Raw genomic sequence first — 22,203 nt, 5'->3', positions numbered from 1 at the left:
TTCTTTGTGTTATTTCAACCAGAAACTCATTAGAGCAACTTTAACTTTTAACTAGTATATATCACCAGCAGTGTCCCAGAAATTTAAAATAAATAACTCTTTCTAAATATATGTGAAACTCCTAATATTCATCCAGTCACCTAAATATCCAGTCTTAACATCTATGATTTGGTACAACTTCTGTTGTCAAGGCTTAACTGAGAGAATTTCTAAGCAGCGTTTCCCTAATTGAATGAATGGAGGGATTTTGTCTCCTGGGAGAAAGAACCAATGTAAAGTGATGGGCGTAGAAAGGCACCCAAAGGCCCTGTGGGCAACTGTGAAAACAAGTTCCCCTTCCCTCAAGGACACCTGTGCTGCTCTTGCCAGACCAGGCCCTTCCCACACCTGCTCAGCATTCTCTTGAGAGACTTTTTGGCAGCCCAGCTGACACTTAAGTTTTATCTGGGTCAAAAGATATTTTGGCACAATAGGTCTCTTCCCACATTGCCGCTATTTATTTTATCATGTCATATATAGTAGAGAGACTGTTAAGGACAGAAAATAATTCTCAAACATTATCAATCTTATCCTCTCAATCTGCCACCCCCAGTGCCAGACACTTTGGTGCTCCCATATGAAGACTATGACTAAAGAGAATGATAACAGGTAGATGGGGGTGGGGTGGGGCAGAAGGGTATTGGGATCAGCCCAAATTCATCACTTCTACTTCAAGAATAATTCAGAATACATATGCAACTGCTGGAGGATTCAGCAGTCATTAATTCATACACATATACATACAAACATGCATTCAAACAGTTACTGAGCATTTCACGTATTAACCTTTAGTAATTACTCATCCAAGCTACATACATTTACTGAGCACCCACTCTGGGCTACACCCTACTCTAACCCCTGGGGTTCCTGAGAATGAAAAAGCCCGAGTACAATGCCTGTGTGTCATTCTGCTCTCTGAAAATCCAAAGTGTCTATCCATAGGTAGATTTAACATAATGAGTGTTCATATGGGAATAAACTCAAACCATCTGATTGTTCAAAGGTGGTAAAAGACTTGATGACTTTTTCTTCTACATCTAAGAAATGCCCATCTTTCCTGAAAACAACCTGTACATACATTCTAAGTGAGCTTTTAGTCATTTGGTTTAGTTCTTAACTATTCCAATGTGTAATGAATAAACAGCAGTTGTAGGAGGTTTCCAGTGGTTTCATTTAAAATTGGACAAGAGGGAAAAAATTGCTATATTTATTTATATTTTTAGGGATCTTACTTTCAAAAAAAATAGAGAGATATGGTTCTTCACGCATAAACCAAAAAATCATAACTAAAAAATGTAACTGGTACTGAGCTCCTACAACACACATTAAGAAAAAGTCTGAAATTCCTGAGTAATTCTGGGAATTGTAGATGGGGGAGGGGAGGATTCCGAGTATAGCAGATCAAGATTATTGAGGACAGTTAGAACTGAAATACACCATCCACATATTAGGCATTTACCCCCCACAGGTCATGTGACGTATGTTTTATGTGAGCAAATGATGTTTAGATGATTCCCAACGCATCAATATATATTCTCATGTGCAGTTATTTATACAAACTACCAGATTGTTCTAGCCATTACTGAAACATATTTCCAAAATTACACTTGAAAGCTTACTAAACCACATGACTTATGGAGATGAAATTATTTTCCCGTCTTTTAAAACCTGAATTGATTTATATGGGGACATGTAGAGAGCTGGCAAGTCAGTACAGTATGTTGACTTTGTGTGATCTGCACATGGTAGCCTGAGGATTAAGTTAAATAATCAGATTTTAAATTGTTGTCAAAAGCTAAGTAGGTATATACTGCTCAGTCTCTTTAGAATTTGTAGTAATGAAAATCATCAAGGCCAAGGGGATTCATAACCATTTTCTAACATCATTAATTCTGAGATGGCTTTGCAGCTATTTATATTAAATTTATATTAAAATTTAAAAGTTTTCATGTTTCTCTCTACACTCCCTCCTCCCATTTCAGTTTCTGTAATCTAAATTAGAAGCACCCAGAAATAAATGTATTGATTTATAACAAAGTATCTGACATGGAGTCAAGAATCTATACTTAACAGCCTATAGAAAAGGACATTTGGAATGATCTTGGCAAGATAAAATATAAATTTGGTACTAGAAGGAATAAAATAGTTTTGTGGTTTTACCTTAAGCTTTATTGAATTTGTTTAGTAAATCAGAAGACAGGTTGACCATCTTACGGTCTTTAAGCAGACAGGGCCTCCAACCAGTATAGAGAAATGTGGACTGTTCTTGGGATGAAGATCTACTGCCAACCCACTTTGATTCTTAGAAGTAATGTAATGTTCTGTCCAGAAGTACAACAGATATACGCAAGCAAAACCACCTATATTAACACCACCTTGTATCACAAATCATCAGTTGTTCTGAGGGCCAAAATAATTTTTTTATAAAGTTCTGGGTTTGGGATCATCTTTAAATTGACCGTATATTGGCAGCAGTTCATATCTTCTACATAGGAATGTTAGCACCGAACACATTTAAGCCCATATCTACATTCCCACTTCCCTCTGTGATGTATTGCATATTTTCACACTGTTCTGAACATTTTTCTATAAATTCATCAAGTTGATATATCCAAAAATGCCACAGAGTCAGAAGACGTACTCAATCTTTTTTTCATTATCAACTAATCATGTCCATTAGCTAAACAGAATTTTCTCTTTGATCTTTATAGGTTTGTCAAATGAAAAGAATTTTAACCTTATGGAAACAGTAATCTTTTTTTTAAAGATTCTATTTATTTATTCATGAGAGACACAGAGAGAGGCAAAGACATAGGCAGAGGGAGAAGCAGGTTCTCTGTGAGGAGCCTGAAGAGGGACTCAATTCCAGGACCCCAGAGTACAACCTGAGCCAAAGGCAGATGCTCAACCACTGAGCCACCAGGTGCCCCAAAACAGAACAATCTTAATATCAATTATTTCATTGGGTTCTGATTTTTGGCTTGCAGACAACTGAACACTTTGAGACTATTCCAGATATTTCTTTAAAGCCTTTATACAGTCTGATTTCCTCTGCTTAATTACTGAGCAATCCTTTAGACTCTAAGGAACAACAGATTAAAACTCTTGACTCCTTACAACCAGTTTTTTTTCCCTTCAATCAGGTTAAAATGAAATGGTCTTGCTACTCAATTTTTGCATCTTTTTTTGGAGACAGGGAACTGAATAGCTCCTGTAAGAAACTATTCTTAGTCCTGGCCTTAGTGTGAAAGCCGAGTTTTAAAAACAAAGAGATAAAAAGTGCTGAAACTTGTCATCAATTCTAGTGATAATGGAAGAATTTTTATTTAAAAGACCTTAAGATAGTCCTAGTAATAAAAGAACTTATGTTGGCAGCCTGAGAAGATGGGTAACAATTCACACAGCTAGGAAAAGAACAAAACTTGTACACTGGTAAATTCATAAGACAAATTTGGACTCCTGTAGCGCCTTTCATACCAAAGTGACTTCAGAATATATTGAAAAATGAAAAGATTACCGATGTAGATTCCCAAGTGAACTCACTTGGCACAGCTTACCTTGACCGTGAATTCATCTGACTCTGTTACATCAACTACAGTCTCTCATTCCTGCTATCTTCGTTTCTCCAATTTTATGCTGGCTACTAATGTCCTCAGTAATTAGTAATAATAAAACTCACTTATCATAAGTAATTATAGTTTGAGGATATAAATCTTTCCATCAACCTATCCATCATTACCACCTTCCCTGTTAAGATTTAATTTTCATTGACAATCTTCAATAGTATAAATGGTAGCTTTGTGATTGTTAATGAATATTTTAAATAAGTTTCTTTAAAATAGTTTACATTGCCTGGAAGGTACAGCACTCTATATTATCCTAAAACATTAGACCCACTGGCCAAATAAATGAAGATGAGGCAGTGGATTCAAAAGAAAACAGATTAACCAGAAAAGTGTAAAATGTAATTGGTCACATTTCAGATTTAGGAAAACTTGCGTCCATGATGTAGATTTCCAATTAGCCATAAATTCATATCCATATTAGAAATGAAAGCTTTTCTCTATTACATCTATTAAATAAATTGGTTCCAAATACACACAACAAATGTGTGTTCTAGAGGAGTGGAGATTTGGTGCTAAGCACATCAAAACCACAACCAGGTTACAAACCTGGTTTCTGACCTAAAATCTCAGCTGGGTGAAGCAGCTGGACATATTGCATGTTTTACAAGGCAAGGGAGCTGAGGGAACCCATTAGGAGATACCAATTGTAATATCACTGTTGCTGTGGAATATTCTGTAGGGAATCCTTAGCCTTCCAATTTCTGGTGTATGCAGGAGTCTGTGCACTGGTTGGAAGAACAGAAGGGGGTGCTCCTCATAATCTTCTCTTTCCTTTTCATTTCAAAATTAAAGTACCCTGAGGAAGTATATGCTGTAGCAAGAAAGTATCTCACCTCATCAATTGGACTCAAGTGAAAACATACTCAGAATCTATTCGAGAAGACATGACACCTTTCGCTAAACTTATCAACACCTCACAGAGACTGCAAAGAGCAATGTCTATGTTTGTATAGGTAATCAATGAATATTCCACTGTACTTTCGAATATTTGGTTCACTGAGAAAACCTATAAGGAAGGACACCTTCCTTTCATTCAAATAAGATTCTAAGATGTATAACTAAATCAATAATACACCATCCCCATCCCCTTTTCTCAAAGCCCCAGTCCTCTCAGCCTATTTCATGTTCCATCTATATTGAGCTTTCTGTTCCTTGAGCCTTCCATGCTTTCTCTCAACTCCCAGCCTTCTACACATCCTGCTCTCACAGTCTATAACACTCCTCTCTCCTCTTTGCCTGGATATTCCTATTTGATTTATACTTCCTACATTAAATGAAACTTGCTCCACCAAGCCTTCCAACACCCTTCCATACTAGGTTAAGAATCTGTGGGGTTTGGAAGTAGGTGTCAGCAAATAGCAAGCTTGGGATTAATTGACAGTTAAGCTAAGGACCCAAGCAAAAATGGAAATCAAAATACCTACTTTTTTACACATGGAAGTGGAGTCGGAGAACCCAACTTTCACCTGCAGACAAGTGGCCTTGCTGAGATTCAATGCTGACTTAGACACTTACCCACCAGCTGGAAGACTGCGGAACTCCCCAAGGGGGCTCACTCCTAGGAAATTTATAGCACCAAGGGCCACAAAATGTGTTTCCAGAAAGCAAGTTGATTTGTAGAGAAATCGAGAAAGAAAGAAGGACTAAGCTATGCAATTCCCAAGAGGAGCTGGAAGAGAAGCTAGGAGTTACTGGGCAAGAGAGCTAAGGTTATACACATGGAACCTGTGAGTGGGACTCCCTCCCTCGTGAAAAAGGAGGACTGAACATTCTTATTCAACAATATATACTACTGGAGGAGCTCTCATAATCCTCAGGCACACTGGATAAGATTACGTATTTAATTGCCTGTTTCCCCCACTCGGCCTTCAGCACCAGAGATTAATGAAGAACCAGGACTGCTTTGCTTACCAGTTACTTCAGCGCATAGAGCAGGTACTTATCACACACATACACCCAAAAAATACTGACCAATTAATGACACATTCTTCTGTTCACCCCAAAGGAAATCTTCTAACATTGAGATGAAAAAGTTACTTGAATAAGGAGAACTTACAGAGTTATAATAATGCCTAGGAGTCTTCAAATAGGTTGGCAAAAATAGTCTAAGAACTTTAAAAGGCTGTAGAAAGACCATAGCTAAATCTTATTTGATGCGAATAGTGTTGAGTCTCAGATTGGTTATGCTTAGAATTTGTGGCTGAAGCAAAAGACAAAGCAGAAAAAATGGGGCAAGAAAGTGGGAGAAGTAATACAGGGGAAAAAAAAAAAGGATTAATGCTTGAAAGACATAAAATACATAGCAGAGATAACACAAACCCTTAACTGAATATTTTTTAAAATATATCAAATCAGTTAAAAATTGTTAGCATAGAGACTATTTCTATTTGACAAGTTACAAAAATAGTTTAAAAATTTCCAAATTACATATCCTCAGTTCTCCAGGAGCTACTGAACAGCTTTAAAATCAGCAGGTTAATCTGTAAGAGGTAATAACAACGTTGGCAAAGATGGGGTCAAACTGGAACCCTCACACACTGCAGGTGGGAATGTAAAATGGAATAGTCAGTTTGGAAAACAGTCTGGCAATTCCTCAAATGGTAAACATTATGTTACCATAGGGCCCAGAAATTTCACTCTTAGGTCTATACCATGAGAGCTGAAAATATATTTTCATGCAAAAACTTATATATGAATATAGTTTACAGCATTATTCATAATAGCTGAAGACTGGCAAAAACCCAAACATCCATCAATGATGAATGGATAAACAAAATATGGTATGTTCCTACAGTGAAGTATTATCCAACCGTGAAAGGAAATGAAGTACTGACATACAACATAGATAAACTCAAAAGATTATGCTGAAAGAAGCCAGTCACAAAGGGCCACATATAATATGATGCCATTTCTATGAAATGCCCAGAATAGGCAAATTCACAGAAACAGAAGTAGATTAGAGGTAGCCAGGGGATGGTTGAATTGGGGAGAAATGAGACTTAACAGTTAATAGGTAAGGGAGTCGTGAAACCATTCTAAAATTTATTGTGATTATTACTGCACAACTTGTGAATATACTAAAAGCCACTGAGTTATATACTGTAAATAGGTGAATTATATAGTCTGTAAATTAGAACTCAATAAAGCTGTTTTTGAAAGAAAAGACAAGCAGGGTTTTGGACTGGGACCTCCAGGAACCAATACATCCTGAAACTGGAAGGAGTCTGATTCCACTGCCTGTGGGCAGGTGCTCCTCGCTAACCACCTTCTTTACAGATCCTCACAGCTGACCTCCCATTCAGGTTTGCTTTATTTATGAGATGATAAGGCTGCAGTAAGCAATTCTGCAAGCAACCTACTGAGTACCACTCTTAAAGTGGGAGGCCGTTGTGTCATCAGAAAAGGCAAAGGAAACCAGCTTACAACAACCGGCTATGATAAGATGCTTTCCGACAGATAGAGGTAAAATGCCCTGCAAGTTAGGACTCACTCTGGCTCACTCACAGTAAGCAGATTATCTTTCAAGAAAAGGAAAAACCTGGGATATCTGCTTAGGGTGTTGTGCTCAGGAAATACCTGAATTACTTTCCATTCCTCTCATTGCATTAGGATGTAGGGTATAAAGCATTTAATAGGCACTAGGCTTTTTAAAGAAGTCATCTTCTTTACAGCAACCCTATCGGAGTGATGGTATTATCCCCATTTTATAGGCAAGGCAATAAACTTAAATTCCAACCTGTGGTGAAGGAAGTCACCACAGGTTGCAGAGTGATCTGAAGCCACAGGCCATGCCTCTTCATCTGACTCTCCTCTTCCCCACGTGGCCTCCCTTTCCTGTGCATAGGCAGAGGCAGAACTTCTTCTGTGAACACTCAAGAGAATCCAGAACAGAAAATTCCAGTGGCTTTGAACCCACCTCTCTTACCCCAGGACACCCCTGGCCATTGGATGGATTTGTGGTCTAAGTCCCCGAAGTCAGAAAAAGACAGAAATCCATCCGTCACTCACCAGGACAGATACAAACCTCAACATAATTTGTTTTCCAATGGTTTCAGCTTAAAGTCCTGGTTTGGCATTGGCTTTTTAACAACTAACAGCTGTAGGCAATTTTCACACAGAATAAAGACATCAATAAGGCAGAGAATGGAATTTTCTCCCTTATGAATACAGAACAATGAGCCGTCTTCAAGATGAACATGGAGCTGCCACCACACAGGCTCTGGCTTAGGTCTCATTTTGAGAGTCTGAGAGAATACAATTAAAAAGACAGTGGGGGAAAAAAAAAAAAAAAGACAGTGGATATGGATGCTTTGAGTGTACTAGGCTCTGCCCACCAGATCCACTACCACCAAGAAGTCCTTCATCTATCAACAACATCTATCTCCTTAGGTTGACTTTTGGTTTTAAAATACTTTAAGTGGGAAATAAAACCAAGCCTGTGAATACATCATTTTTGCCCTTCTTGATAGCCATCATGGTAGATGATTCAGTGCCTGTCCCTGGAAGAGGGCTATGTGTCCTCCCTCCTCCTCCCCATCCCCACCTCCCATGACCTCAGGATTGGCCATGCAATTTGTGGTGCCAGCCTCTACAGAAGGATGATCTATCCTTACCCTATGAACTCAGGAGTGGCCTTGTAACTTTTATTGGCCAAAGAAATGGGGGCAGAAGTGACATTTCTAAGCATGAGGTTAGAGCCTGCTAGCAGTTCACCATGTCTCTACTCCCTCTTCCCTCAGGCCTGGGTCTTGGATGAAAGATGGTGAGGAACAGAACCACAGTAGCCCCACAGTGGACACGCAGCACTAGCAAGTGATAAGCTACAGCAGTTTGTAACCACTAAGGCTTTGCTATCATGGAATGAACTAGGTTAAGATGCCTGAGACAGCCATTAACACTGATCCCCTCATTTCTTGTCTCACCTTCAATTGTTCCTCACAGCTTACCTCCTCCAGAAAGTCTTCCCTGACCACCTCCTCATCACTACGTCCTACACTCCACAACACATCTACCCACAATCTCTGCAGAGGTAGGTTGTGCTTCTTCCTTTAGTGGTGTTATAAACCTGTATGGGTCTCCTTTTGCTACTGAAACTATCGGCTATTTAGGAGCAGGTTCTAGTTTTCCATGTTGAGCCTCCTGATTAACACCTAGAACAGAGTCCCTGCATGCAGGGGCAGGAGAGGAAAGAGATTCTTTAAACATTGAAAGTATCCATCAACATCATAAAATACAAATATGCTGCCAAGAGCCCAACCAATTCTAGTTGGTAATAGGCCCATTAATCCACTCAGGAGACCAGAACTCAAATATCAGCTCCATAGTATTCTCTCATGGGCTTATGTCACACAATAAGCTTATGGGTACATTCTGGCCTAGAAGAGCTGGAGTGACCCACTCCGTTCAGATATTAGCCCTGGAGGGCAGTAACAAAGCCTTCGTTACTTTGTTGACTCAAGAGTCATGCAAAATGATTGCACTCTCTAATATCTGTTGAATGATATAAATGGTCTGGCTAGAACTAACTCTATTACGAAATGACAATGGTGATAAAGGGAGGATGGAGTACTCATATTACATTTATTGAGCACCTAATGAGGGCCAGGCATTGGGCATTCCCACTATTTATTATTCAAAGATATTACATCAAACCAGGAAGAGGCATTATTTTTTTTCTCACTTTCCAGAAAACAGGCTTATTTGCTTTTTCCATACTTACACAGATAATAAAGTCAGAACAGTAATTTGAACCAAGGTCTTCCTAATCCCCATGCCAGTACCCCTTAAAGTATGCCATAATATCCCCTAAAACAGAATGGAAAGAAACACTACCTCAGAAGTGTTTCAAGCAGAAAGTACACAGGGAAAGGCTAAGCTACAGAGAGCACTTACATCTTTTGATGAATGGATCCTATACCAGATATATCTTTTCTTTTTTTTTATTGGAGTTCAATTTACCAACATATAGCATAACACCCAGTGCTCATCCCATCAAGTGCCCCCCTCAGTGCCCGTCATCCAGTCACCCCAGATATATCTCTCACTTCAGTATAGTCCATTCTAAAATATGATAGGATCTACAAAAAGTTTCCCACAACAGTTATTACTGCAATCCTGTCATTAGGCTAAATAATTATACTGTACTTAAGTAATAATGTCTTTCATCAAAGGACCCAGGACAGGAGGAGGAGTATGACTAATTTTTAAAAAGACATGAATACTATCACTGAGAATAGGGGTGGAGAAAGCATTAGGGAATTGTGGAAGGTGTGAAGCAGATGAGGGAATTATTTATGCACATATTAGACTCCGACTGGGATGGAGAGGAATAGAGCAACTTAGGATGTAGTTCTGCCACATATTTGAAGACCTAAAGTTCTAAATCCCTACACTTTAAAGCAAAGCCCTTTGATGTAGTAATGCTGCCCTCTTCTTTCTCTTCCTCCAGAGAGCACCTCTCAGTGCTCACAGTTGGGGTGCCAACATAAAGGGGTCATTTCACTGAAGAAGGGCAAGGCCATGGCTAACCAAACCAAACCAAGCACATCCTCTCCTCTTCCTGCTAGCTCCCACACACCTCAGGAAGGAAGGTGGGGACTCACCACGAGTTCACTGAACATGACGTCCAGCTCCTCCACAGGGGGCATGGGTAATGCTGGCTCCATGGTCTGAAGAGCAAAGTTGCTATCGTTTCGCAGCCGATAGGTGATTTCTGGGTGATCATTATTTCGGAAACAGCAAAAGATGAACGAAATCCCCCGTCCACCTCTCTTCCTTGGGGCCATGGCTGAATTCTGTTCTATTTCTTGAAGTAACTAAACTCTGTAAAAAAGAGGACATGATACAGTTAAGGGTGAAAAAATGGATAAAACTTTTGTTTTAAGTCAGACCAATTCAAGAAAGAGACCTCTGTATTGGAAGCAGTTAATATACCCCTGTAGGGCACAAACAGGACAACCCTAAGAGGATTTGGAGCCCATTTGGGCAAAGAGCATATCCTTCTATTCACTTGTTGAATGTTTCCTGTGACCAACTGCTGAGCAAACAGTATATCCCTACCTCTCCATGCCACAGTGTATGTCCCAATCACATTGGTCATTCTTTGCCTAGCACATGCTCTTTCTTGCCAACCCATCTTGTTCTTTAACTCCCCTGCAAGAATGACCATCTTTTCCTTACTCGCTAGGAATCTAGGATCTCTTACCCTTTAAAGTTTGATATCAATTGCTTCTTTTTAACCTTCCCAAAATAGAATTAATGATACATATGCTAAGGCATATCTACCCATTCCAGTTCATATCACGTTCTAAGTTTCTTAAGAGAAATACCCTCCTGTTAGACCATGATTAACTCCAAGTCAAGGGAAGGAACTGTACATCAAGCAACTTGTTGGCACTCATGTCCTGCACAGTGCCAAGAAAGAAGGAGGCATTCAGTTACTGTTTATCATGTTGAATAATTTAAATTCATAACAAAGGAAGAGTGACTTCACATGACCTAGAAGAGTCAGAGATTTTCAAAAAGATCAAATGAGTTCACCAATAGGGAGATGGTTATATTTCACATAATAGAACACTGTGCACTTATTTTTTAAAAAGGCATCTGTATATATAGATATGGAAACATGTTCAAGATGCTGTATGATATATATATTCTACAAGATTACATGTTTAAAAGAATGTATATATGTACTTATGAATATATGTAAGAAAGAGCTAATAGCAGTAGCCTCTAAAAAATAGGGGACTGGAGAAATATTCCTTTTCATTTTACACCCTTTTGAATTTGAATTTTCACCACAAAAATACATTTTTAATGATTATTTGCTTTTTAAAAATTACAGTTATATGTATTGCCTTGGGAAAATTTCCAAGCTACACTGTCAGATGAAAAAAAAACAAAGAACGATGTGTACAACATGATGCCATATGGCTTTTTATTTTTTAACTTTTTAATTTTTATTTATTTATTTGAGATGGAGACAAAACAGAAGCAGCGGGGAGAGGGAGAAGCAGACTCCCTGCTCAGCAGGGAGCCCAACATGGGGCTCCATCCCAGGACCCTGAGATCATGACCTGAGCCAAAGGCAGATGCTTAACCAACTGAGCCATCCAGGTGCCCTAATATGACTTTTTAAAAACAATCTCATGCAATGATACAATCTCTGGTCAAAGTTTTCACAAATAACTATGATTTACAAATGCTTCTAGAGTCAAGATCTCTACTCACTCAAGGGATAATGGTCTCTGGAAGCTGGCAACTAGAAGTCTTTGGGATGGGAAAGGGAAGGAAATGTAAAGAGCAAGGTGTCCCTCATGTAGCCCTACATGATGATCCAACTGGCTCTGGAATAAAGACTTAGCTGAGACATCCAATATCCCAATCTGTTGAAGCATGCATCTCCTGGCCGAAAGTGTACTTGTGCAAGGTCATAGGAGACAATATGCAGTACCTGGGGTTCCTTTGGTAAATGTGTGTTAACACCTATTTTATACCAGGCACTATAAACACCTAAAGATACATAAATGAAATGGGTCACTAGGAGCTTATAATCTGGTGGGAGAGAACAGTGTACCAAAGAGGTATAACAAAGGTAATATGGCATATCATACCAGTAAGTGCTATGTAATCAAGCAAAAAGTACACAGGGAAGAATCTAGAAATGGTCCCTGACAGATGAGTGGAGCTTTGATAGACTATGGAAAGCAGAGCATTTTGGCAGAGGGAACAGTGTAAGCAAAGGCACAAAATGGGAAGAGGCATGGAGTATATAGGGAGTGAGTGGTGTTGTGACACAGGTTGTGCTATCTAACACCATCTTTCCACTGCAAAGCCCAGGGCTCTCATCTTCCCAATCAAAACCCACCAAAGTCTCCCTGATACCAATCTAATTGGCTTTCAGTGCTCCATCAAATCCAATCCAACTCAACTTCTGACTTTTCTAGTTCCTTAAAAGTATCTTCCACTTTAGCCAACAGACCATTTTCTATGTCCCATAAACATCCTGCACTCCTCTTATCTTCCATCCAAGTGGTCTGCTCATTCCTTCTGCCTTTATCTTTGTCAGTATGCTCTCCATCCTGACAGTACCAATTCCGACAACCCTCAGTATGGTGAGCCCAGCCCATCCAACGCTGGTGATAAGAGAAATTTGGTTCAACATTTCTGAAGGGCTATTTTTCAAAGCCTTGAAATAGTCATACTGTTGACCTACTATTTCTAATTCTAGAAATATATCCCAATGAAATATTCAGATACTATCAAAGATGTTGTCACAAAAATTTTCAAAGTGTTAGCTATAGTAACAAATAAAAAAGGGCAAAAATAAGTGGTAGTAATAGAGGACTATGCGGAAAGGGTAATCATGGTACAACTAAATGACAGACCATCAAGTAGTCCTCTGTAAAAGAATATTTAATGACATGTTAATTTTTATGATATGTAAAATAAAAAATAGGCATACAATGTCCCATTTATGTAAAATATACATCTAGGAGTAGAAAAAAAGTACCAGAGAAATGCACCAAAATGTGAGCCAACAGTTAGCTTGTATCAAATGTATGGCTTACTTTTTTAAAAAATGAAAAACTTTTCTGAACTTCCCAAGTTGCTGTCACAATGAAGACATACTACTTTTACAATAAGATGGATTAAAAAAAAAAAAAAACACTCTGATTGTTTATATGACAGATGGAAGGAGGGAAATGTGTATGCAAAAATGTTCTTTTCAAAAATATCCAAGTTATGATGATCCATACTCCAGCTTCTCAAACTATCTGAGGTGAAGGACTAGTTGCTTTCCTTCCAATCTGTTAGAAACATTTTTTGTCAACTACAATGCAAATAGCTCAGCAAATAGCTACAACATTTTCTCTCAGTGCACAATTCTTGTATTCTTTGTTAACCAGCAAGGGTAGGTAGCAATAGCACTGAGGTACACCAGAGGATGGGAGTTAAGACTTACTAGCTCATCAAAATAGAACTGTTAATGTTTGTCTCCAATGTACATTCTAAGGGCAGGAACCATATCCCCCTTGGTAGGCAAGCCAGAGTTCTGCACACCTTGTCACTCAACTGTCAGTAAAATGAAGAGAGACTGCTCAGGAACTATTGTCAAGGTCCACGTGACTAAGTGCCTCTGTATGGGGGGGAAGGAGGTAGTGTTTAGGTTGTTAGAAGATGCATGGGGTGGGGAAGGGCCAGAGAAATTAGGTAAGAGCCAGCCCAAGGAGGGTCATATGGTTCATGCTCAACTTTCAAGTTCATTTCCAGGCAGTCTTGCTAACCTACCTAGTTGAATGTGGTCTAGGCCCTCTTAGCTTTTGTAACCCCTCTCAGGCATAACCAACAGTTCAAGTAATTTGTAGTCTGGGTCTTACTTCCTCTATTGATCCAACTCCATGAGAAAAAGCACCCACAACCTGTGTCAGCACCTCATACACATAAGAGTAGGACCAAAGTATGTGGGAAACAAACAGAGAGAAACTTTACTTTGCACTTTATAGGTTGTTTCACTTAAACCCAAGTTATATTACATTCTGGCCATATTGAGGTGGGGTGCATAGGAAACACTGAGATCAGTCTCCTCTTATCTCTCATCTGAATGACTACAACAGTTCTTCAATTCTTCTCCTTGGCCCATGATTCCCCAGTCTAGAGGTTGACAAACCTTTTCTGTAAAGGGCCAGATAGTAAATATTTTAGGGTTTGCAGGCCCTTAAGCCTCTGTCACAACTAGTTAACCCTGCCATTTTATTATGAAAGCAGCCACAGACACCTCTAAAACATGGGCATGCCTGTGTGCCGATAAAACTTTATTGTGGATAGTGAAATCTGAATTTCATATAACTTTCTCATGTCACAAAATATTCTTTAAAAAATTTTTTTTATTACTTAGAAATGTGAAAAACATTCTTAGCTCATGGGTCATACAAAAATAGGTGGTGTGCCCATGAAAGCCCATGGGTTGAAAGTCACCAACAGCTGCTCTACTCCATTACATTCACCATTTAATTCATTAAGTCAAAAGTCTGTTGAGTAGTCAGGTGCCTGACTGGCTCAGTCATAGAGTATGAGAATCTTGATCTCAGGGCCATAAATTCAAGCACCATGTTGGGTGTTAAAGATTACTATAAATAAATAAATAAACAAACAAACAAACAAACAGTTAAAAAAAAGGCTTGTTCAATACTGATTATGTGTTATTTTTTAAGGAAAGGGGGCCAAAAATGAGATGATGTAGGCTTCAGAGAGTTTTGGAAAAGTTATTTGTTTTGGAAAAGGTATGAAAGAAAAAGAAAAGTAAACTAAACTGTAACTATTAATTTTAGTTAGCATTACAGGGAATGCAAAAAATGAAAGAAAATGGTGCCGGGGGAAGCGGGGGGGTGCATGGAGACAGTGACTTTTAATACTGTGATCACAGACAGCCTCTCCAGAGAGGGCATTTAAGCTGAGACCTAATGGGTAAATGGAACTAGTCCTGCAAAGTACTGGGGGAAGAGGATTCCAGGCAGAAGGAGTATGTGCAGAAGTTCAGAGCAGGTGGGGAACTTGGCACATCTGAGTCAGAGAAAGAAGACCACTGTGGCTGGGGCATAGCAAATAATGAAGGTGTTAAGAGAGAAGCATCTAGGAAGGGGAGGGGCCCAGACCCCAAGGCCTTGTCCACTGGAGTGAGGAGTCTGGGACTTATTCTCGGCACATAATAAATCTGATTGTGTCACTCAGCTCTGCAGTGTCTTCTGGACACAGTCCAGCTTCCGGCATAGACTATAAGACCCTCCACGGCCTAGCCCTTGCCTACCTTATTTTCTACCCTCGTCTCCTGGCACCATGAACACTTCCCCCCGACCCCGCCCCTGGCAGCATGTGCACATAGTATCCAACACTGACAGGAATCACACTTCTGAGCCCATACATTCACAGTTCCCTCGGCCTAGGAGGCTCTTTTTCTTCTGTACCTATCTTCCACTCACCATTCAAGACCCACTCAAATATTACTATCCTAATGGGCCTTTAGTTTCCCAGAGATGGTCAACATTTCTTTCCACAGCTCAAGCACCATATACATGGTTGAGTGTTTTTGGGTTGTCTGGGATTTTTTTTTTTTTTTTTTTTTTTTTTTAAATTCACGTGTTTCCTCCACTAGACTATGAGACAGAAGACTAAGTTTCATTCACTCTCTGGCACATGGTATATTCACAATAAATGTTTGTTAAATGCAAAAACAAATACCTAAGTGAACAGATGGTCTTGTCTCTGAACTTTAGGGTTGTGTGACTGGGTGTTCTTCTCACAGTTGCCAGCAGATCTGTTTTTCACAAATGCCAAGACATTTAAAGTCAATCACATCACCAAGTGCTCCTTAGCCACTTCTCAAGCTTTCAGATGCTGACAGTAGCTTCACAAACAGACTTCATCCTGCAGCTTCCCTCAGGCGAGGAGCTTCTTTCTAGCTGAACTAGCTGGTGCTTGGTTTTTCCACCCACCCTCAAAAGTAAGCTCCATGGGAAAGAGACCCGCTGATAGAATCTTTTCCCCATTCCTTACATTCAATAAACACTTTACCCCAAGAAAGTATTTACTTCCTCAGCTATCATAGCTGAACTTCAATAAGCCAGACACAGCATTAGGTGCTAGAGACACAGACAATGAAAATTCACAGATTCAGGGTGATCACAGCCTAGTTGAGAAATTTAGGGAGCAGCTAAGTTGCTAACTCTATCCAACGAAGAGGGAATGCAGTTACTGAAACCTGGGGCCTATGCTTCCACATCTTGGCCCCTTTTTTAATCAGATCAGCCTGAGGGAAAGAACTAATTCCACCATGACAGCTGGGCCCTCAACCAGAACACATCTTCTAATCTCAGCTGCTGGCACCATTGCAGAGGGGAAGAAGTCACCTCTGGGACATCCAAAATGCAATCCATCTATAACATTACAGATGACTATTGCTATGCCATGCACAAGGAAGCAATTAAAAAGCTACTTAAGATTCTGGAGCAGGTGCATTTTGCTTAGCAAAGAATAAGAAATTTAATCCATCTGTGGCCTGCTTGAAGTCAGAGTCATTTGTACTGCTCTTTAACAAAACAAACAAGACTTGCAATGTGCTAACAGTCAAAAAATGAGGGCCAAATTTTCGGGAATATAGATGATGATGATGATAACGATGATATAAAACATTGGAGAACTTACAGTCTCCAAGAAAACCTTCCTTAACAGTTTTCTTTGATAATGCCAACACATATGTGATATGTAAGGTTTGTTTTCCACCAAGCAACACAATATTGGTGCCTAATGTATGGGGTAAACTTGAAAGTCACGTTGACAGAAAAAGACGCATACATCTTTCTAATTGCTTTATCAGGGACTTTTGCTACACATTGATAATGATGGCTCTCCACACTAAGGGATACTCTCACTGGCTAAGTCACCAAGGTTCTCCTCCAACCAAAGTGGTTACAGGGAAATAACTTAGATCCTGAAGAAGGGAGAAAGGAGAGACTGGGAGTTCCTGCCAGTCACCACCTTGGTCAGACAGTTGAGAGCTTCTGTATGCACTGGCCACATGTGGTAGGGGGACCGTAGACACCATAATCCACTTCTATTTTTTTAATCAAGACAGTATTTCACATTTAATTCTCCAATTTTAATTGCAATATTAAAATACTGTCATCATTTCTTCATTGTAAATGATCTCTGGAATTTCTCAAACAATGTCACAGACATGAAAGGAAGGAAAAGCAAAAAACAAACAAACAAACAAACAAACAAAAAAGTATGTCCTAAGATTAACTTTAAAGAGAATGGTTGGGGAACCCTCTGCTTTAATTGCCATACCTCTTGTTTTCAGAGCTGCAATTTGCCCCACATTTTGCAATTTTCCAAAAGGCCCTGATATGTACTTTTGTTTTCAACATGATAACATTAACCCAAATTCTCTTATCAAGAAGAATGTGAAAAGAAAAAAACCGCTTTGCTTCTTTCCTTGGCCATCTCTCTCCCCTCTCACATTCCTCATGTCTGGTTTCATTTCCCAAGCACACCAGATGCCAAATACTATTTGGAGCTTTAAAAAAATCATGGGATACAGTCTAAAGGTTGTAGAAGTGTTTGAAAGGGGATGTGTTTTCCTTGCAAGTTTCAATATCTTCTCCACCAGGAAACGGAAAGGGCGTTTCTCAGTAAGTGTGTCCAGTGGAGGGCCAGCCCTTTCCACACACTCGGTGCCAGAAGGATGTTCTAACAGAACACTTCTGGAAGTGGCTTTTGGAAATACACCCTGCAGTCAATCCCCTCAGCCACTGGCTTTCCTGAGGAAAGAGGAAGACAATACAAGTATCCCACCACTGATGAGAACACCAAAACCCAAACATTCAAAAAAGCCACTGGTACGCTGAAAGCACTCTCTGCTCCACTGCCTTAACCAGGATAGTGAATGCAAAGCACTCTCCCTCCTCTGTGTCCACTCCACGTTGGTGTAGGCAGGGGATGTGCACAAAGTAGAAGCCAGAACTTGTCCCATTCCTTCCCCACTTCCTCCCCAGATAAGGGATGAAGGAACCCAAGTGAAGTCCATGCACACCCTCAAGCCAGACCAAGCCTCAACCAGCACATAATTAAGTCATCCTTACAAGCCCAAGTCAGACTCCTGCCAGAAAACATCGCCCCCCCCTTCATGTAAAGAGCAAAGGAGAGATGGACCTCCAGGTTTCACCCTAAAAAGCTGGCAATGACTGTACTGTCATGACTCAATACTTTAACCATGAGTTGAGGACATAAATCCCTAAAGCCAATACAACCCGGTTCACGAGTTAGCAAGCTTGTGTTGTTCACGTGACAGAAACCAGTCTGGAAGCCAGGACATCTCGTCTTGATCCTCTGGGAGAAGGGCCAAACCAAAAGTGTCATTGGAGCTCCCCACCAAAGAAAGCACAGCCTTGCCAGACAGCCTGTGCCCTTGGGACTGCCAACCTGTTGCTAGTCTGTGAGTTAGGTCAATAAACAAATTTACACGAAGCCGAAAAGAAATGCAAACTGTTTTCCACCTTTAGGTTTCTATCTTCAGTGCCTCTAAAGGATCCACTTCGATTGTACAAAGACAAATTTAAAGGAAGGATTATACAAACATAGGAAGCTACAACTCAGTGGCCAGTTGTGTCACATCAAAGCTCTCACTCTTCCAAGAAGCTAAGTTTTGCTCTTTCACAGACAGGTAAAACAAGCAACTTTCCTGAATCACCTAGCAGTTCTTTCAGGAAGAACAGGAGGAGACATCACAGTCACCAGAGGAGAGTACTTATACATTGCAAGGCACCAACAACTGCCTGTACCATATGCGTTCTGGACCTCTGCTGACCCCATGGAAGTGGCCCCTGAAGTCAGAGTCTTCACTTCTATAGGCAAACGTCATTGTGCCTCTTAAAAAACGCCTCCCTGCCACCATGAGCACACTTCACGTACGTCAGATTTCAGACCTTACCAAACAAATAGCTAAGGCTTTGGTGCTATCTACACAAAAAATCTAAGTGATGTTATAAACTCTTGCCTAAAAACAAGTAGATTATAACTCATTTGTTGGAATCTTCTCACAAGTGAAATAATTCTGGCAAATTCTAAGAAAGAAGAGGTTCAATAGGTATACACTTAGTTTTAACAACCATGTTTTCCAGATCTTCAAGTAAAGCTGAATATGAATTAGAGAAAATAAACCAGAGGTACTCTGGGCCCAGGACTCACAATGCCACCCTCATAGTAATATTAAGTTCCTCTCCCCACAAGGACCCTTGGAAAAGTGAGCACTGTTATGAACCCTCACAGCTCCCAAACCAGATGCTATCAATCTTATTCCCTCTCAAATACCATAACTACGTTTTATCATCAAGGTATCTCATTGCCAAGTAGATATAATTTTTACTTGTACACAGGCCTTTACAGAGAATAAGGTCCACTGGCATCCTAGGGAAACTACAGTTCTCTGAACTAAAAATAAAGAAATAAAAGCTTGCCTAGAGCGTTTTTATATGTTCATGTTTACTGTAAAAAAACTTAAAACTCACTAATTACCCTCCTCTGTTCATGTTCTTCTGACTACTTTTATGCCAAGATTAATATAATTGCAACAAGAGAAAATGAAACACCATGTAGAACAAAAGTTCTTGGTTAAACTTAGCCTCATTCTCTGGTAACTATTAAGAAACCCCCATCTTTCTCATGGAAAATGTCTGTGCTTTTCACTTAGGGAAAAACTAATGAACAGACAACATGACACAGGCAGCCGTGGAAACCTGACCCGGGTTCAAATAGCAGCTCACCCACTTCTTTCCTGGAGGAACTGTAGGAAAGACTTCAACATCCAAAAGTCCTCTATAAATGTCTGATGGATTTTGAGTGGACATTACAAAGGGAACTAAGAACTACATTAAAAAGTTGGGAGGAAAAAAAAAAAAAAAAAAGTTGGGAGGAGGATTTATATTTGTTAACTACTGTTTGGTGGCAATGTGTTAACCAGATTCCTTTCTCGGACATTCCTGTGTGTATCAGCAGAACAAATTCCTGGAATGAGGCTGGTTTCATCTCTACAGGGCAGTTGTCATCACTAAATCAAGGACTCTGCAGGTTAGTCAGCTTATCTGCAAATTGTGGGAAATTCTCAGAGAGTTTTAGGGGCAACGTGAGAAAAGGCACTCAAAAAAGTCTTTGCTTTCCTGTATATTTTGAGGCATTCGACAGATTAAGGATTTCAATCCAACCACTTACACAAGAATACCACATAGCACACCTGACTTAGTCACTGCAACAACGCTGACACTGGCAATACTGACCTGATTCTCCTTCACATTTTATGCAGGCACTAACCTCACCTACTTATTATTCTACTTTGTACATCTGAAGGCATCTTTCTATTTAGGGGAGTCATTGTGAATTGGTCACCACATTAGACACCCTACTGTAAAGCACCCAGGGCCACAAGCTTTCACACTTTTGCTTCAGAAACGTCATTCGGAACATGTGTGGACACAGCCACCATCTGCCATTACAAATGTAAAAAAATGTTTATAGAAAGCTAAGGCCATGGTGATTCCTGGGTTTAAAATCAGTGTGGTGAGTTGTTTACTAGGATCCTGAGTCTCTCTACATCTGCTACTCAGAGGCGTTCATTTTGGGCTTGGGCTGTTACTGAGTCCTGCCCATGACAGACAAGGAGAAGCCACCGAGAAACAGTAAGGACAGACGCTGGAGTCATATTATGAAAACTGCAACTCCCTTAGAAAGTACCACCCTACCCTTCATAAAAATCCTACTTACAAATTTTACATAATAAATCTTCAAGAGAGGCTCATGAAAAGATGATGGTAAAAGCTTCAATTGGATGCAAGTTCAGGTATAGAAATAAGGCAGTAAAGAGGCATTCTGGCCCTCACCTGTTTGAGATTTTGTATGGCTCTCATAGGTACTGCTCTTCCATGCAAGCTGTCCCAACCCTTCTCGAAAGACGCACATACCCTCTAATGATGGAAGTGAAGGCATTACTTTGTTATGTCGGCCTGTAAAACCAACTTCCAAAACACACAGCACTAAAAAGACCAAGAGAAGTAAAGCTTTGACATGGGATTTCCCCAATCTCTCTTCATGTTGGGAACCTTCAAAGGCACTTAGTTAGATATACAACCCTCTGAAATCTTAGATATACAACCCTCTGAAATCAGAACAAACTTTTTCATGATGGAGGCTGGGATGGGGGAACTCAGTTCCACAAATCTAATAAGCCGTGGATAGGAAAATCAATTGTATCACCTCAATGGAATACAAAATAGCAATATCTATTGTTGTTTTTGATGTACTGACCCTCTGATCCACATCTAAGAATTCCTGGATTCCATATACAGGAATTAACCTATAGATATACTCACACACAAGCACAGAGATATACTAACAAGGATATTCACTACAACACTGTATCAGAAAACCCATTCATCATTTGTAATAGAGAATCATCTAAGTGACCCTTCAACAAGTGAATGTTTTAGTAAATGTTGGTATGCCTGCAGTATAAAAACACTGCTTCTGGGGATCCCTGGGTGTCGCAGCGGTTTGGCGCCTGCCTTTGGCCCAGGGCGTGATCCTGGAGACTCGGGATCGAATCCCACATCGGGCTCCTGGTGCTTGGAGCCTGCTTCTCCCTCTGCCTGTGTCTCTGCCTCTCTCTCTCTCTCCGTGTGACTATCATGAATAAATAAATTAAAAAAAAAAAAAACACTGCTTCTTGGGGTGCCTGGGTGGCTCAATAGGATAAGCGTCCAACTCTTGATTTCAGCTCATGTCATGATCTCAGGGTTGTGAGATCGAGTTCCACATGGGGCTCCATGCTGGCTGTGCAGCATGCTTAAGATTCTTTCTCTCCCTCTCCCTCTGTCCTTCCCCCTAACCCAACAAACAAACAAACCCACTGGTTCTCATATGCCAATTCCCAGGCTTTATTTTACTCCATACCAATTACATCAGATATTCTGGTACAGGGGGCCTAGGCATA

General features: G+C 40.0%; 1 protein-coding gene across 5 annotated transcripts in view; it reads right to left on the bottom strand.

The window, feature by feature from the left end:
* Positions 1-22,203, bottom strand: part of DAAM1 (dishevelled associated activator of morphogenesis 1) — a 166,616-nt gene that overhangs the window by 90,334 nt on the left and 54,079 nt on the right. For 4 of the 5 annotated variants that reach the window (XM_038544843.1, XM_038544847.1, XM_038544845.1 and 1 more), the window contains exon 2: positions 10,268-10,487. In XM_038544843.1, coding sequence (XP_038400771.1) covers positions 10,268-10,450 — 183 coding nt within the window. In that variant the 5' untranslated portion in view covers positions 10,451-10,487. Of the gene's footprint in view, positions 1-10,267; positions 10,488-15,902; positions 15,974-22,203 lie in introns of those variants that run through there. The other variant, XM_038544846.1, reaches the window with a different exon arrangement.

This window comes from Canis lupus, chromosome 8, assembly GCF_011100685.1.
Source record: "Canis lupus familiaris isolate Mischka breed German Shepherd chromosome 8, alternate assembly UU_Cfam_GSD_1.0, whole genome shotgun sequence".
NCBI lineage: Eukaryota > Metazoa > Chordata > Mammalia > Carnivora > Canidae > Canis > Canis lupus.
The sequence above is the reverse complement of the archived record's forward strand: the minus strand, read 5'-3'. Positions and strand labels throughout refer to the sequence as shown.